General features: G+C 40.4%; 2 protein-coding genes across 3 annotated transcripts in view; one reads left to right on the forward strand and one right to left on the reverse strand.

Moving 5' to 3' along the window:
• Positions 1–14,822, reverse strand: part of LOC127933192 (probable JmjC domain-containing histone demethylation protein 2C) — a 54,295-nt gene extending 39,473 nt beyond the window's left edge. The window contains exon 1 of the mRNA XM_052529990.1: positions 14,083–14,822. Coding sequence (XP_052385950.1) covers positions 14,083–14,214 — 132 coding nt within the window. The 5' untranslated portion in view covers positions 14,215–14,822. The remainder of the gene's footprint in view (positions 1–14,082) is intronic.
• On the forward strand, positions 5,908–11,099 carry LOC127933193 (uncharacterized). Of its 2 annotated transcripts, XM_052529992.1 has the most exons (13): positions 5,909–6,675; positions 7,137–7,278; positions 7,455–7,674; positions 7,784–7,910; positions 8,186–8,484; positions 8,652–8,742; positions 8,970–9,086; positions 9,218–9,293; positions 9,369–9,620; positions 9,826–9,997; positions 10,136–10,284; positions 10,389–10,456; positions 10,604–11,099. In XM_052529992.1, exons 1-13 carry the CDS (start codon positions 6,325–6,327, stop codon positions 10,619–10,621), a joined length of 2,082 nt encoding a protein of 693 aa, XP_052385952.1. In that variant the 5' UTR covers positions 5,909–6,324; the 3' UTR covers positions 10,622–11,099. The 2 variants fall into 2 exon arrangements, with proteins under 2 accessions (XP_052385951.1, XP_052385952.1); XM_052529991.1 differs by having other exon boundaries at positions 5,908–6,675; positions 10,389–11,099.
• Positions 14,823–18,738: the final 3,916 nt, after the last annotated feature.

Here is an 18,738-nt window from a genome sequence, read left to right on the forward strand (position 1 = left end):
TGAGAGAGAGAGAGAACAGAGGAGATAGAAAAAGGGCCATTTTTGAGTTGCTATGCTGCCAACATCTCTCTCTCTCTCTCTGATTATCTCTCCATCTCCCTCAACTCCTCCTTTTCTTCCTCCTGTCTTTCATCCTCACCTTTCCCCTTCATCTTCTCACTGTCTCTTTCACACAAAGACACACTCAAACTCTCTCTCTCTCTCCCGGTGTAAGGATGCATGTCGGACACCGAGGTGATTTACGCACACTCCTGCCATTATCAGTGAGATGTGTGTGTGTGTGTGCCTGACCAAGAGTGTGTGTAAGAAGGGGGGAATGTGAAAGGAAAACAGCAATTATTCATTTAGAGGAGATCATTAGTCATAGGAACCAGTCTGCCTTTTGAAACCACACACACATTCACACAGAGCTTCATCTGTCCTGCTAATGTGAAGCGAGTCTACCATCACGTCAGCTTGGCTTTTTTTTTTTTTTGAGCGGCTGTTTTTTCTACCACATGTGTGTAATTACGATGATGTTTGTTTGCCAGCTTTGGGTGTGTGTGTGTGTGTGTGTGTCGTAGGTATTTACAAGTGTGAGTGAGCTAACAAGACGCTTTTTCCTGCTATTCTCACACACTTGTCAGATGTGTGTGTGCGCTGAGCTGTTCGGCCATGAAGCTTCGACAAGCAGTAACAGGTCAGAGAAGCGTTTCACACACGGTCACATGGCCGCTCCGCACACACACAAACTCACAGGCGCACCTGCAAATCAGCTCAAGCATTGCATACTCACACTCCTGCAGTATCTCTTACTGACAGACTGCAGGAGAGACACATTTACACTCTCTCTCTCTCTCTTTCTCAGTAAACACTTCCCCGAGGCTTGTGGGAGGGAAACATTCACCAGCATCAGATTTCAGATTGGACCACATCCAACGCTCCGGCAGAAATGTGCTTATAGCATCAGCATTTATACACACACACAGCCTGACACTGCCTTCCTGTCTGACAAACCACACACTCTTCTTTTACCGGTGGTTTTTCATGAGACATGCGTGTAAATATATTCTGCTAACTGTTATAATCGGTTCCAATCATTTCTGCAACACAAGCGAGGAGTGAATGAGAGGAGGGTCTGGTTGGGTTGTGTTCCTGATGAAACAGACACTGTGTGTGTGAAAGGAGAGAGAGAGAGAGAGAGAGAGAGAGAGAGAGAGAGAGAGAGAGAGAGAGAGAGAGAGAGAGAGAGAGAGAGAGAGAGAGAGAGAGAGAGAGTCTGGGGAATAAAAGCATGTTGCCAACATAGTAGCAGGAGACTATCATGTGACTCTGTGTGAGCGTGTCTGTGTCTGTTGTACATGCTGTGTTTAGCGCTGAGTGCACACACACGCACACACACACACACACACACACACACACACACACACACACCTGTGATCAACGGAGGCGCCTCACTGATCAATAATTTACTGAGCGGAGAGAGAGGGAGGAAAGGTGGGCGGGGGAGAGAGAGAGAAACAGACAGAACAAAAGATGAAGACACAATGTGTGACAAGCATTTCTTAGCTTATTACTGCAACATTGCCCTATTTGTCATTAAAATGAATTTCAAAAGTAATTTTCTGTGTAATTTACAGTAATTAAACTATTAATTAAACAAATACAATTCGTTATTTTTTTTATATGATTAAATTTTATATTTTATTCTTTATATGAATGTAAATGAATGAAATTAACATTATATTGAATTCATATCTATTGTGCAACATGATCACTGTGATGTAAAGCACACTGTTTACACAAGCTGATGGACCGTATAATACAGCGCTATAGCTAAATAAAATGTTACCTGAGCAGTCGAAAGCTGCATTCATTGCATGGACAGAGCAGAAATTTAATAGTCTAAGCATACGCACAGTTTCATTGAATGATAAACATGTTTTAATAATGTGAAAATATGAATGAAACTGTTAAAATAACAACAGCATTAACAACAATCTTGAAATAAAGATGTTTTTGCACTAAAAGAGACGCGATCTCACGCTCATAGATGTGCCAGTCTCCAGCTTATCTGAATAAAAAGCTGAATGGTCTGATGAAACTTTAAGACAGTAACTGACATATCCTTTATTACAGTACAGAAACTATCAAGTATATTTTCTACCTTATTCTGTGCAGAAAATTGTAATAATTGTTTGTAGTATATAAATCAACCATAAAATTGGCATTAAGAAAAAATTATAGATTACAAATAGGGATGTAGCGTTTAACTGCAAGCCGGTTGAAATTCCATTCAAATACTTGACGATTCGTGATTAAATTAGGGGTAGGAGTTTACATGAATCCATGTCTGAGGGGAACTTACTGTCTTTAGAAAAGTTTAGATGCTATTTTTCCTTTTCATCATGCCCCTGTATAATGCATATTAAAGTTCATAAATGCAGCGCTGCTTCGTTTACAGCAGAAACCAATTTCTAAATTATACAAACTAATTTAAGATTAAAAACTGCTCATGTTGCATGTATGCAGCATCTTTGTTTGGATCATGATTAAAATGCAGTGGTTGCCTCTTATTTTAAATGGAAAGCGCACAGACAAAGCCTTGTTTTATTTATACGAAGAGATTTATTTTGTGTTAATTATTTGATTTGGGGCTCATTTTAAAATGACTATTTAGTTTTGTTATTTACATTAGATTTTATTTTTGAAATTCAGCAGACACTTTTATCCAAAATGACTTACAAATGAGGACAATAGAGGATGCAATCAACTACCAACAAAAGAGAAATAATATGCTAGTGCTATATTAGTATATTATTACAGTGTTACATTTCAATTTCGAAAAGAAATGTTCAGCATTTTGTCGAAGCAATAATAAAAGGACACATTTAATTTATAATTTGTTTAATCTTATTTAAAAAAAAAAAAAAAAAATCAAATCAAATCGTGAGTTGAGTGAATCGTTCCATCCCTAATTACAAATGACTGAGCAATGTATTTGATTTCTTACAGCTAATTCAAAGTAATGGATAAGATTATTCCTTGTAATAATAATAATAAATTATTATTATAATAATACATACATAAAGTTACTGTATTTGTGCTTTGCCCCTGGTGTGAAAAAAAAAAATGTTAGCCTATGCATAATATTTTTAAAGATCGTTTTTAAATCTTGGCTCACATACATTTTTACATAAGCTATGTCATGCCATACCATCATTAAACTAGCATCTAACAAATGGACAAGTGTTTTTTTTTCTCTAACTTATGGTTCTGTAACCATGAAGGCTGCTGTGTAATTTAAGCATTTAAATAATCCTGTGAATGCACTTAAAGAATTGAATCGTTATAATCTAATCAAATTTAATTGTGAGTCGAATTGAATCCTTATCGTTCTTGAATCGAAAACCTATGAATGGAATCGCTGTCTACCCAAAGATTTACAGCCCTGAAGCGGCAGGCTTCTTTCACAGGGAGAGTGAGAGCTGGACACCTTGTGTGGATGTTGGCCAGCTCTCCAGTCCCGTGACTGTGATTCTGTCATGCATGATATACCGCAGTTTAAACAAACTCTCTTCTGTCTGCCAAACACACACTCTCTCCTCCGCACATATAAAGGCACGGAAACAATTGCACAGTGTGAGAGTCAGAGACGTGCACGATTACACAAACATCCGAATCAACCACACACCCTGCCACGGAACTCCCCAGGGCTGTTAAATCACAAGACAGAGAAGATTTCACAGAGATCTGCAGGACTAATACAGGATCCTGTTTCACAGACACATCAATGCAAGTCATGCGTAATCAGAAGGACAAGCGACAGAGTGGGTGTTAAAACAGCTCTTAAATCTACAATCACACAGCCTGAGCTGGACTTCTTACGTATTTCAGGAGATAAGCTATAACACACACACACACACACATATTCAAAATCTGTCTGGTCTGCAGAATCACTCATTGCTTCCCTGGCAAAGCTTCAAACCATCTGCCAAAGGTCACGGGTCAAATGAAAAGAAAGCTGTATATAAAGCACACAAACACATGCATTTTACACACAGACTGAGAGGGTCACATAAACATAAACAAGAATTCACAACTTGTGTCAACAATTAAAAGAGAGAGATGTATATCATTAAAAAATGCTCCTCTCCACATGAGCTAATGAAATTCAACTCGTGTGTCTCGCACTGCAGAACCATATCATATATCTGTGTGTGTGTGTGTGTGTGTGTGTGTGTGTGTGTGTGTGTTCTCTTGTTTTTGTGACATCAAGATCCAACTCTGTATAATGACATGGGTATGACACAGGTATTACAAGGAGAGGGTGACTTATGAGGACATAGCCCATGTCCCCATTTTTAAAAACGCTTACAAATCATACAGAATGAGTTTTTTTTGAGAAAGTAAAATGCACAAAGTTTCCTGTGAGGGTTAGGTGTAGGATTGGTGAAGGGCGATAGAATATACAGTTTCTACAGTATAAAAACCATTACACCTATGGGATGAACCCACTTTTCACAAAAATAAACGTGTGTGTGAGTGAGTGTAGACCGACAAACACACGTGCAGAGAGCTGGAATCCGTCCCTCAGTGCGAGCACATGCACGGATGGGGAGGGGAAGAGGTGCTTAAATAGAGCACAGTACAAACACACACAACCACAGAAAAAGACAAGACAGAGATGAGGCCAAGCAGAGACATCTGGCTTTAGTTAATGCAGTTCAGAAAAGAATTAGAGTGCTATCAGAGTCGATAAAACACGCACACAGCTGAAATTAATGAATGTCTGCATGAGACGGATGACATCACAGGATGAATAATCACTGCAACAACATGCACACTTGTGCAATCCAAACAGAAACACTGTCTGCACAAATAAACCCTCCATCAAAACTTTCTCATGGGTTAGACTGGCCGATATTGTGAATATGGTCATGGGTAAAGATATAAATGTACAGAATATCACATTATGACAGTTTTTTTTTTTTCATTTCGAAGTCAAAAATATAAATCTAACATGAATGATTCATGATTTTTTGGAGGCCTGCAATGATCTCTTTTACAGAACATACCGTGTCACACAATGATATTTTCATGTAGTTTTAAATAGTAAAGAAAACAGCCCAGTAAAACAACAGGTTATGATAGGGATGAGAAGCATTAGGAGATCTCTGTGTGTGTGTGTGTGTGTGTAACACGGCAGGAGGCTGTAACCCAGGGGACACTGTCTAGCCAATGGTGTAAAAGACACAAGTCCCCAAAGACAAATGCACACTAACACACATGCACTTACAATCTCATGACACACAAACACAAATACACCCGGAGAGAAAACCAACAGCTGTTCTGGTAAACAAATTGAGCTATATATTCCCCAGCTTTAAACATAAACTTACAACTACCAGAGAGGTTTTTCACAGCAGAACTAAACTGAGGACACAATCCAAATAAACACACTACTATACTAAACAATAAGATTACAGTTTTCTCTCAAATAATTGACCTCTCAGAGGGTGAACAAACTCTCATACAGTGAGAAAATCCTGCCGGTGTGAGTTTATAACCATAGAGACCTTGTTAGACACACACCTTACAGATATACAAGCAATCCTACACCTGTACTGGGAAAATGAATGACAGATATGCACATGCATGAATGCAAGCCTCTGCCAACCAATCAAACCACATATGATCTGAGCAACAACGCTAACAACTGGTCACACACTTTACACTCATCCAGACACATACACAGCTGTATGTGTCAGCGAGACTAAACCATCAATGAGCACAAACACAGACATCAGAGAGAAGGAATAAAAAACAGGGCACTTCACAGATAACAGAGCAATGGTCCTACATAGAAACAACTTAATTATTTTTCTATTTTTGCACCCTAGTGGAATACATACTGTACATTTGATTTACACTTTAAAGGCTATGTTGCAGGTTTTTTTTTTTTTTCTTTTCTGGCAATTTTCTAGTTCGTAATAAACATTTAAACAGTTATCCATTGTATTTGATGTTGTAGGGTATTACAAAAAAGAAATATAATAAGGAAAAGTAGGTGAAATCTTAGCGGTTAGCTACAGGTTAGCAATGAATCTTGTTTCTCCCACAATGCATTGCATGACGTCACATGAGGTACTCGCTTTTGGACGACAAACGAAAGCCCGCCTTAATACCATTGAGAGAGTGAGACGAGTAGTGAGAGTAGTAGCTAGTGAAAGAGATCGATAGATTGATAGATAAATAGATAGATACATAGATAGATATCATAGCATAAATATATAGTCAGAGATAGCATAGCATAAAAGATAGCTTAGAGAAAGAGTAGACAACATGGTTTATTACTGTGTTTGTGGCGGGTGCAAGAACTCCAGCAAAACTGGACATAGGGTCCATTGTTTCCCCAAGGACAAAGGGATCTTCCGAAGCTGGGTGCAATTTGTCAAGATTAGGCGGGCAGATTTTTCAGCTAGCTCTGTCACCGCCTACTCGAGAATATGCAGCGCGCATTTCAAGGAGGAGGATTACCACTCAGGGGATGCCAAGATGGTCGCACTTTCTTTAAAAAGTATGAGGATGGCTAAGTTAATTCCTACCGCCGTGCCGTCTGTGAATGCAAACCTCTCTGCTTGTCCTGTCCCGAGGTCGAGAGACACCGTCTGCCGCAAGCGATATATTGCCACGGTAAGCATCATGCTAACGTTAATGTTTACAAGCTGCGTTTTAGCTAGCTCTGTTTGTATTTTGCATAACGTGTTCCCTTTGACACAGCCTCCACTACAAGCATGATCATTCTGAAATTAGAAAAGCATATTTCGTGATTCACGAATATGAGCCAAAACAAAATTGCCCTGAAGTAAATGTCCATAATATGGACATCGGGAATCGTCATCGGCAATCGCCTTTCACAATAGTGTGTTTGCGTTTTGTGTTAGACTGCTACGGTTCTCTTTCACATATATTTGACCGTGACCGTGTAGTGGAGGCTAAACGCAAGTAAACACAGTTTACCCACCTCTGAAATATCAGAAACAGTTTATCCACTTTTCACTTCAAAGTTTAGCTACCTCTCAGTAAATTCACTAACGTTACCATCACATGTACTCTAGACATTTATAACCACTTATTATATTTGTTTTGGCAAGATGATGACAGATACCTCACAGCAGGAGACCGTGGACAGTGTAGACACTGTGGAGAGTGTCGATACTGGCGATCAGCCCTTGTCCTCCTCCACTTCTGACGCTGTGACACAGTGTTATTTGAAGCCCCCCCGATGGTCTCGCGGTAAGTCTTGGGTATTTTAAGTGGTAGATATTCTGTCTAAATCATTGCCAGTATCTATGCAAGCAGTACATTTCCATACACATTGATTAAATTAATACATAGCCTACACCAAAATATAGCCGCTTGGATTTGCTATGTTTGTCACATGTTTGGGTATGTTTACTGCCTCTTCACAGCTGTGCAGATTAACCTGAAGCCCAAGATGGTCAGCATGGGTACACAGACGTCTTTCAGCCCACAAACCTCCACTCCCCTCGCTAGTCCTGAACAGACAGATGATGAAGATGATGATAATGCCTCTGTCGTTAGTGACTTATCGTGGGTGCCCGAAGAGCCGATGCATGAGGAGGACTTGTTTGATGAGGAGCCACCTTACGCGTGTGACCCCCACCACAAGTGAGATAATTTAAAACCAACATAGACCATTTTGAATGCTCATTTTATTGTGTACTGTAGCTTTGGTAGTTTGAATGACACCTCCCTCCCTAATTTTTTGTTGTTGTAGTGGCATTGACAAATTCATTGTTTGCCAAGAGGAGCTGATGGGCCTTTTTGCCATCTGTCCGGCCTGTTGTGAGAGGTCAGATAGTAGCATCGTGCAGCAGGAAGGAACTTTTGTTAAGATCAAGCAGGTACGGTTTTGTTTGCGCAGCAGGCCATCTGGTTAGAAAATCAGAATATCTAATTACAATCTGATAGCTCTGACTGTCTTGCCAGATAATTTACAATGTATGTACCAGGCTGGCTTTAGTCTGTTGGTTTGTGATGGCATCATATTTGAGTGTTATACTGTATTGGTCATGTGTGTTTCATTGGAAACATGAAACCAGTAATGTACAGTACTTAATCTATATTCAATCCTGATATACTGTTGATTACTCTTTTTCTTTTTTTTTTACATATCTAGGTCTGTGCATCATGTGGCTACCACCGTTTCTGGCAAAACCAACCAATGCTCCACAGGAACATGCCGACCTGCAACCTCCTGTTAAGTGGGGCCATTCATTTCACTGGATGTTTGGCCACCCAGACATTAAGAATGTTGACTCTGTTTGGCCTGCAGTGCATCAGTGCGAGCAGTTTCTTTCGCCATCAGCGCCGCTACACTATCCCTGTAATCGTTCAGGCCTGGCAAAATGATCAAGCAAAGAATTTTAGTGACCTACGGGCAATGGATGGTGGGCTAGTTCTTGCTGGTGACTGCAGGTAAACCAGTGTGAGAGCTCATAGACCAGTTGCATGTTTTGATTTTGTTATTTGTTATCATGTAAGGTGGCTTTAGTTGGCATTTGCAGATGACATGGTGGATTGTCTTTACAGACCTTTTTTTTTTAAAAACTTGAAACATAATTCAAATTTGTAATTAATTCCAGGTCAGATTCTCCTGGGCACTGCGCGAAGTATGGATCCTACTCTCTGATAGAGGACAGAGTGAACAAGGTGGTGGATGTTCAGCTTGTTCAGGTAAACCTGATGTTATTAGACAAAGAAATGAACTCTGCAATTTGGTAAACTGATGGTATCTTAATATAACATCTTTCCACTAGTACAACGATGCATAGAGCTTTATTGTGTATTGCCTAACTAGAGTACAGTGTATCATAATACCTGGACCATCAACGCGTCGGTTCATCCACGCCTCCTTCAACACCACCAGCATTCTACACTTACACTGTTATGTCATGTTGCAGAGCTCAGAGGTCCCCAACAGCTCATGGTGTGAGCTTGAAGGGCTCAAGCGCAGTGTTGACCTGCTGAGGGGAAAGGACCTGCATTTGGCAACGCTGATCACGGACCGTCATCGCCAGGTATTTACAATAAAAATGCAGTATAGAATGTAAATATCTGAATTGCATTGAAGCTGGATGTTTGTGGTTTTCTGATGCACTGAGGGCCACACAGGTCAATCATCCACAAAAGTTTGTTTATTTCTCCTTAGGTTGCCAAATGGGTGAGAGAGGAGCTGAGCCCTGAAGGGACACGGCATTATTTTGATGTGTGGCACATTGCCAAAAGTATGTATTCATTGTTGGAACCTTGAAGCAGTTTTTGTTATTGCATATCAATTAATACCATTTGTTCTAAAACAGGTCTGGGGAAGGCATTGGATGCAGCTTCAAAAGAGTGTGACCAACTACAGTTGTGGAGGCCTGCTATAGTGAATCACCTCTATTGGACTGCAGCCTCAACCCCAGATGGCAACCCAGCAGTCATGGAGGCCAAATGGAGAAGTTTAGTCAACCACATCCAGGACATTCATGACCATGACACCCCTGCCTTCTCCAGTTGTGCCCATGGCCCTCTAGACGGGGATCAGCGCAACAAAGAGTGGTTGGACCCAGGTACAGTACACACAGTATGTGGTATTATGCACGCTCTACAGTTTTGTTGTATTTGCTGTCTGAGTGATTGTTTGGATGCTTTGACATGTGACCTTTGTGATGAAATGTTTTCATTCACTGGCAATCTCATAACATTTTGTTTACTGTTTATGTTTGCTATAATTCATATGTGTATCTGTCTGCCTCCCTGTCTTGGTCTTTGCAGGCTCATTGGCAGCAGTAAAGTTGGAGAACATAATCATGAGGACTGCCTTACTGAAGGATGTTCGACAGCTGTCTCCACAGCACCAGACCTTCTCCCTTGAGGCTTACCACTCCCTCATCTTGCACTTCGCACCCAAGCACACAGGGTTTTCATACCTTGGGATGTATAGCAGGTCAGTGCTATCCAATGGAATAATACTGCCAATTATTATGCCGTTTATAGTAATAATAGTACCTATTATCATGCCTATTGTAGTATTTTGTCATGCATACACCAAGTTAAAAAAATTCTCAAATGTGTTATTTTGTAGGCTTCTCTTAGCGGCGCTGCATTATAATCACAATGCCAACCGTGAGACAGCACGGAGAAGTGATGGGACGGAGAAGTACTGCGTGCGGTATCCGCGCTTCAGAAAAGGTGCCCATGTGGTGCTTCCCATCAAAGAGGCAGCCTCATACGGTAAGCAGTGTCATGCAGTTCTATCATATTTTGAGATGGTGCAAGAGACATCTGTGATCAGTGGCAATGATCTTTATACAGTATTATTATTATTATGTCTGCAGGTTATGCAACATCATTAATGAAGGCCCTTCGGGAAAGCTACACTAATTCACCTGCAGCTCTTCGAGAGGTTAGCGACAATTTATCCTCCGATGCACCTGCCCCCATCGCCAAATCCTTCGAACAGGTTCCGAAGGAGGAGGCCGTCAGCCTCTACCTAGCCCGGCAGTCACGTTACAAAAAAACCTAATTTCACATTATTATTTTTTTTCCACAGACAAGTCCAATGATTTAGTTGTAAGTATTTATTTTAGTTAGTTATCTTCTTTCCCTCTGTCCATGTCATCTAATTTGGTGGTGGTTTCCTGCATGCTGCATGGTTTGTTTTTTCTTTGTGTGCTGTTGCTTTGGTTTTACTTTGCACAAAATTATTACTTTTTTCCATCTTTGTAAGTGGCAATAATTGTCGCTGTACCCCATTCAAGGGGTCCTGCATGCCGCATGTCTGCTCCTCTGCCTGTTATTTGCATGAAATTTGTTGTATGTAATTCAAAATAATTTACCAATCATTTTACCTGTGCCTTGTCAACCTCTGTGTGCGGTGTTGTCTGGGCTCACTGTGTGTCTGCTTGATGTGCTTTTGCGTGTGTGTGTGAGAGAGAGAAACAAAAGAAACGGTGCAAACGTTTCAGGTCAGTAATCTTCGTCCTTGTTCAGTAAATGTTCAGTAACCGTTAAAAGCAATGCCAATAAACTGTGTTTTCTTATCAAAATTCATGTGTTCTGTGTACTTTATAACATTTTAAGGGCAATTGGGGGATCACAACAGAATAAGCAATTATTTTTATTAATTTTCATCCAAACGAGGCCATTGAAAGCCCTTATAGGTCTGGTCACCACTTTGAAATTTTTGTCTGATGGTTGAAACAACACAAGAGGGTAGAGGCTTCCTTATACTCCTGCCTAAAACTCCATAAGCCCAGCGTATAGCCTGCCTGTACGCAGTGTACCGGTATTGCCTAGGGATAAGTAGGAAAGATTCTTAAGTTTAAAACTGTAAGTAGGTTGGAAACGTCATTTTAAGCCTGTCTCTTATGCATGTTTATTGTGTATGCAACACATATTCTGTCACTTATAGCTGTTGTTCAAAAGACTCAGTGTAAAAAGATTGGTAAAGTAAACAAACCATGAACATACTCGTGCGTGCTGGCTTGAAGGGGACCATGATCCTGCCTGAAGTGTGAGTATGCTATGTGTAGCACAAACGGATTCAGGCAGCATGCCTCAAATCCAGGATGCTGCGTTAGGCACGTTACATCTGCTGGCCGCGGGGTGAGGTCCTCGACCAGCGACCAAAACGCTCTCACCTCCCTACAACACAAGCTCTCCACCACAGTTTCCATGGGACGACACCGCCCACACAGACACCTGCCAAACACAGCGACACAGACGCATACTACTCACTCCCTCTACCGGTAAGCCTGACGGTGTCAATGACAATGAATCACGAGGAAAACTAGTTGGCACTATCAACAATAATCACACTGAAGACATGACCAGCCGTCGGCGTCGGCTACGTTTGCAAACAACATTTTCACCGGAGGAGGTGGTAAAAGCTTAGAAATTAACAGTAGGGGTTCACAGGTGGGACTGTCAAGCTAGCCCATAGCTAATCACTGTCACTAGATATAAAGAAAACGTTGACTTTTATTCGGTGCTATTCACTGACAGTAAAAAAAAAGTTGTTATTGTATGCACTGCTGTTCACAGACTACTAGCTCCAGCGGTCATTGCTTCGTTTCTAAATGGTAGCAACTCACCAGGACACTTCACCAACTCTCCAGTCATTCTCCTCTGACCATGCATTTATTTGTCTTTGATTGCCATCGGCTCTCGGTATTTCCTCATTCGCCCTGTCACGTCTAAACGGTTCGAAATTATATGGCTGTGGGTCTTTCCACCTCTTCCTCATCCCAGTTAGACGCCATAATCACTGAGTGCTAGAACTAGTTCTAGTAGCTGCTGAGCTGCAAGGCTGGGGCTACCTTCCAGCACGTCTACCTCATGTGACGTCATCGCCGATTTGCGTAAAAAATAACCGTTACTAACCAAAAACTACAAAAACTGGACTTTAACACCATTTTGGAGACATTTCTAACTTTATATACATATCTTGACTGCTTTACGTACCCATTAATCGAAAGTAGTGTTTAACCTGCACCATAGCCTTTAAATGCCAATGAAACAAACCACTGCAACTGGTTCAATCGGTTACGAGGTGCGATCCTCAGAGGGTGATCTGCTCTTTCACTGAGCACTAGTGTGGGAGGAAAGTCAGCCTTTGACCTTCATAATTAACTTCACAGTTGTAAAAATGCAAATATGTCTACTGCAGTGCACAGGGTGTCAGCAAAGACTCAAACCAAATGAACTGTAATGGTTGTACTGAAGTCAATGTGCATCTAGTAAAGTGTGGGGTTTCCCATAGCTTTCCACTAATGAACATCCTTGGTTTTCCATTCACTCGTGATGCCTTTATGGATATTTAAAGCATTTTGTAGAGTTCTCAATATGCAATTTGTAGCCAAAAATGTTAAAATATGAGCTAAAAATGTATATTAACTCCTGACATGTCAAGCCATTGATATTTGGATTCATACATATGAATGCACATGCAAAAATTCATTACAGGTGCAATTACGTTGCAGATATACACACATACAATGTACAGTGTTACTGTACACAATAAGTGCATTATATTAAATTATAAAAGCTACACTTCAACACTTCATGCGTCCACATAAGTAACATTATCTTATATTGTCCTTGTCACACATCACATGTACTTACTATAGCAATAACAGTAAATTATACATAATTACATGCAAGATACAACTAAACCTAACCCTAACCATAAGTAGATATTATCAATTAATATCACTCCGTACTTAAATGTATAATTACACTGCAACCACGACACCTTAAAATAAAGTATAACCAAGTTTTATAATATGTTTGCAGGAAACCACTATGTCAGAATCATATTTCTTGGTTTTGGAAACCTGGCTGAATGTGAATACACACCAGAATAGCCAACTAATGCAAGTGACACTTCACGATGTATTAGTCAAGCCAACTTTATTTCTATAACTCTTTCTAAGATGATACAGATTGTGTCAAAGCAGTGATAATCAGCAGAATCGATTATGGAAACCATTCAGATTCAGCTGTGAAGCAGCTCTGTCATTATTTAGTTCAAGTCAGTTTACGTGCAATTACATAGATATTCTCAAATCAGTTGTTTCGCAGTAGAGCAAAGTGTATACGTTCTTTCTGAAAATCAGTTTGAAGTGTGTATCAGTGTATGAAGATGAAATTAATGTGTAAATAAGAGAGCTCGTGATCAATCTGTCACAGTGCTGGAGTGAGGACGAGCAGTTAACAGACCTGTTTTTATACAGTCATGAAACAGACTCACAACAGCTGATTAGTCCGACTGAAGACCCGCTGAGCGATGACCACAAACAAACAGTGTGTGTGTGTGTGTGTGTGTGTCATAGTAACACGCCCAGCCTTCGACCCATAGTAAAAGCCGCCTGAATGTCTGTTGACTAAACTGACAGAAACAAACGCACCAAGCTTTCAAAACAATCAACTTTCGCTTGTCATATCAGTGGTTCCGTCAAACTTTTTTTCTTTTCTAGAGGTTGTTTGAAATGTAAAAGCCTCTGTCCTGACTTAGGGTCACCGTGTTACCGTTATCGCGCTCGGGTCATCGGCGGCGCGGATGAGTCCGGTTCTCCAGCTCCAGCGCGAGATCCCCGCGAGCTCCAACCGCTCTCCGGCGCTCACGCACAGGCAGCGCTTCCCCACCAGCTCCACCGCCATAGTCCCGCGAAAAGTGCGAGAAATGTCCACGGAGAACGAACAAACTTCCTCCTACTGTGGGCTACGATATTGACACATTATTAAAATATGGTGATTAAAAGAGGGTTCGGGTGAGTTTGAGTACAAGGGGTTAAATTCCCCGCATTAGTCCTCTGGCGAACTGATGCCTCTGTGCGCCGAGAAACTGATTTACACTGCGAGTAGTAACAGTCATTATGACTCTCTCTCTCTCTCTCTCTCTCTCTCTCTCTCACACACACTCACTCACTCACTCACTCACTCACACGTGGTATTCATCCGCTACAGTCAAAGCACACAGGACTATCAGACCGCAGCGGGCAGATTTGTCCGTCCGTCGCCAGAGCTCACTCCACAGACTACAGAAAACTAGTCCCTCGTCTGAGCTTATTTTCTGAACTTACCTCTTCTCAAACACGTTTTAAAATGACAGTATATTAATTACAGGTTATCAATGACTGGTTTTATATGAAACTGTAACTTTATCACGAAATAAAGCCTAACTACACCTGAATTATTGTAACTCAGGGGTGTCAAACTCAATTCCTGGAGGGCCGTACCCCTGCAGAGTGTTATACCAAACCTGCTTCAGCCCACTGCATACCATCTAGTTTTCAAATAAGCCTAAAGGACTTGATTAGTTGGATCAGGTGGGTTTAATTAGGGTTGAATCTAAAGGGTTCTTGCCCTCTAAAAAGTTTCTGAAAGTTTCTTACTTCGTTTATCTTATTTTCTCTTAAAAATACCAGGGTATGTCACATAACCTGTTTTATTGAATACCCCCTGCTTTGCTTGGAGAATGCACACATTCTCAATACAACTACACTTGAATTGTTTTAAATTATTTATTATGTTATTATTATTTGTTCCTGTGGCTCAATGGTAGAGCATTGTGTTAGTAGCACAAAAGGTTGTGGGTTCAATTCCCAGGGAACATGTTGGGTAAAAAATGTTAACCTGGATGCACTGTAAATCGCTTTGGATAAAAGTGTCTGCTAAATGCATAAATTTAAATTACCTGATTATTTTATTAACCTTATAGGTGTCTGCATCGAGATCAAAAGTTTGGTAAATGGTGATAAATAAATGAATAAATAAATAGAGATCACATCGCAGCAATATATGTTCATTTATTTATTGTTTCTTGGAGAATGAACTCATTCTCAATAAAGGTACTGAGGCCAAATGCTTTGTTCTGTTATTTCTAATTTGATCTGTCATCAGCTGGGTAGGGTCCATACCACCAAAAGTGGTGTTAGTGGTTAATTCTGTATCAGATGACTAAATGAGTGGTTGATGTCATGGGGCATGTCTTGTTGTCATGTGAATGGTAAAAATAAACTGACTTATGCAAGCGTAATCATAGTTGTGTTCTAACAATGAGGAACTTTTATTTCTAATGTCTACATTCCGGGAACATCTCAAATCTTATGCCATATAACTTTCTCAGGTGTTTTTTTTTTTATGTTTAGGAATAAAAGTCCATTCACAAAGAGGAAATTACATTATGAATTTAAAATACTATTTGACTGCCCTCATGTGTCGTGTACTGCAAATGCAGCAGGCCACATGGAACTGTGTTTTACAAAAAGGACGAGACCTTTTCTGAATATTTAAATATATGAATATTCTAAACATTTAATAAACGTCAAAAAAAAAAAAGAAAAGTAAGTGCCCTGTCCTCAGTTTGCACCAGACAAGAGCAGTATGACTTGCTGCAAATATTTTAAACCGCTGGGGTTACTCTGCCATCTGCTGGTCATATGTTTTTTGTTTTTTTTTTCACTGCACAACATAAAACATTAAACAAACTGGGATCTTTTACTGTCTATGGATCTGGCATCTGATAAAAATTCACTCAAAACCCTAAACATTTTTGCAGGTCTACAAACAGAGTTAATATCTAAAACTTAAACAATAATAATCGCTACTGTAAATAAAATTAACTTTAATTTAAATAAAATGTTTAAAAAATAAATTCAGGCATGCTGATCGGATAAGAAGCGCGTTTACACTCGTCTTTTCGATGTGAACGTGGACAACATCCGGATTCAGGTCGCATGTGTGACAGACAAAACAGAGCAGGTTACTTTTGATAATAGGAAACAAAGTCTCATCATTCAAATTCTGTTATTTTTATAAAACATTTCAAACGATAATTACCGTTTTGAAGCTCTTTGTTGGGGTGACGGTTCATCTGAGCTCCTGCTTTGCCTCAGTTTATGAGAAGCAAGAGTGCATTATTTATGATACACTACTGTACATCTTACTGAATGATTAGTGTCTGTCTCATGTAATCACTCAATGAGTGTTTTGTGTTTTATTTTTAAATTTGTATACCCTTTTTAAATGTAGTTAATACAATAGATATAACATAAGAATTGCATGAACTTGAATACAAATCAATTACCTTTAACTTTAACAACAGGGTTCCCTGTATTAGTTTAGAAAAAATAACATGTATGTTTAATCACAAGCTTGTTAATTATTCTTGAACAATTCTCACTCCAGTCTTAACTCAAAAGTTGGTAGCTTCGCAGTTAGTTGAGGTTTTAGGTTTCCTGAACAACATTTACAATATTCACTGTATGAATAAATGTTAGATCTTTTGCTCCAACCGCTGGTTAATCAGATGATAAAAAATAAGAGAAATAAATTCCTGTTGACTAACATTTGAACTCTAGGTCCGCCACTGCCTTCTCCTCCTGCACAGACACAACATGCAGTGAAAAAGAGGCAATATGTGATAATGTCCCATAACTCAACCACTTTTATGCACAGTTTGAAATGCAGATGACACACCTGCACAAAAACTGTCCATACCTCCCAAAGACCAGGTGCTCTGTCTGTCTCCAGCCGATGTAAGGAAGACCCTATCAAGGATTAACCCATGCAAGGCTGCGGGTCCTGACGACATACCTGGACGTGTACTGAAAGACTGTGCTGCACAGCTGACAGAAGTCCTAACAGATATCTTCAACACCTCGCTGAGCCAGGAAGTCATCCCTGCATGTTTCAGATCCACAACAATCATAACGGTACCAAAAACCTGTGTCCTGTCTAAACGAGTACCGTCCTATAGCACTGACTCCAATCATGATGAAGTGCTTTGAGAGTTTAGTCATGCACAACATTAAAACAAGCCTCCCCAACACACTCCATCCGCTCCAGTTTGCATATCATCCAAACCGATCTACAGATGCAGTTTCCTCCACCCAACACCTGGCTCTTACCCACCTAGAAAATAAAGACTCCTGTGTTAGAATGATGTTCCTCGACTTCAGCTCAGCATTCAACACAACAATCCCACAACAGCTCATTAAGAATCTAAACCTGCTGGGCCTTAACAATTCCCTCTGTAACTGGATCCTGGACTTTCTAACTGGAAGACCTCAAGTCAGTCCGTGTCGGCCACAACACCTCGTACAACATGAAACGCACTAGAGAGAGGAAGTGGGACAGCTGGCTGAATGGTGTGGCACTAACAATCTGTCCCTCAATGTGGAGAAGACAATGAAGGTTGTGATGGACTTTAGTAGAAACTCCATTGACCACCCCCCACTGACCATCAACAGCTCGACTGTAGAGAGAGTCAGCAGCACTAAATTCCTGGCGGTGTACATCACAGAGGATCTCACCTGGACCACCAACACAATGTCACTCTCCAAGAAGGAACAACAGCACCTACACTTTCTCCCTCCACCCATCCGCACCACTTTCTACAGAGGAACCACTGAGAGCGTGCTGAACAGCTGCATCACTGTCTGGTACAGGAACTGTAGTGCAGCAGACCACAAGACCCTCCAGCAGACAGTGAATACAGCTGCAAAGATCATCGGTGCCCCTCTCCCCTCCATCCTGGACATTTTCCTCACACGATGATTCATCAAAGCCAACAGTATCATGACCATCACCCATCCCTCCCACAGTCTCTTCCAGCTCCTACCATCAGGAAGACAGTACAGGAGCATCAGAGCCCGATCTGTCAGACTGCTCAACAGCTTTTCCCTCAGGCTGTGAGAGCCCTGAATTCACCCACCCTCCTCTGAAACCCCACACAACGCACACACACACTCTACTCTATGTGCACTAGATACTTTTCACACACATGTTTGTGTGTACACAATCCCAAAAAGACTCAGTAATATGTGAATGTTTACATGCTCATGCACTATAAATCATCTTGCACTATTCCCCAGCCAGCTGCTTGACTTTGTTTCTCTTTGCATGTGTACAGTATTATGTGAAGCATTCATATAGTCTATAATTTTTAGTCTCTTTATAGGTAAACATTTGTATATAGTATATACATAGTCAAAATCTGTCAGTGGGTTAGTTGTGTATAGGTACAGTATTTATGTGAAGCATTCGTACAGTTTGTATTCTTTTAGTTTATTTATAGATAAACATATATATATATATATATATAGTATATTTATAGTCCAAATCTGTCAGTAGGTTAGTTGTGTAAAGGTTTATACAGTTTTATTTAATTGTTGTATGTCT

This window comes from Carassius gibelio, chromosome A17, assembly GCF_023724105.1.
Source record: "Carassius gibelio isolate Cgi1373 ecotype wild population from Czech Republic chromosome A17, carGib1.2-hapl.c, whole genome shotgun sequence".
Classification (NCBI taxonomy): Eukaryota; Metazoa; Chordata; class Actinopteri; order Cypriniformes; family Cyprinidae; genus Carassius; species Carassius gibelio.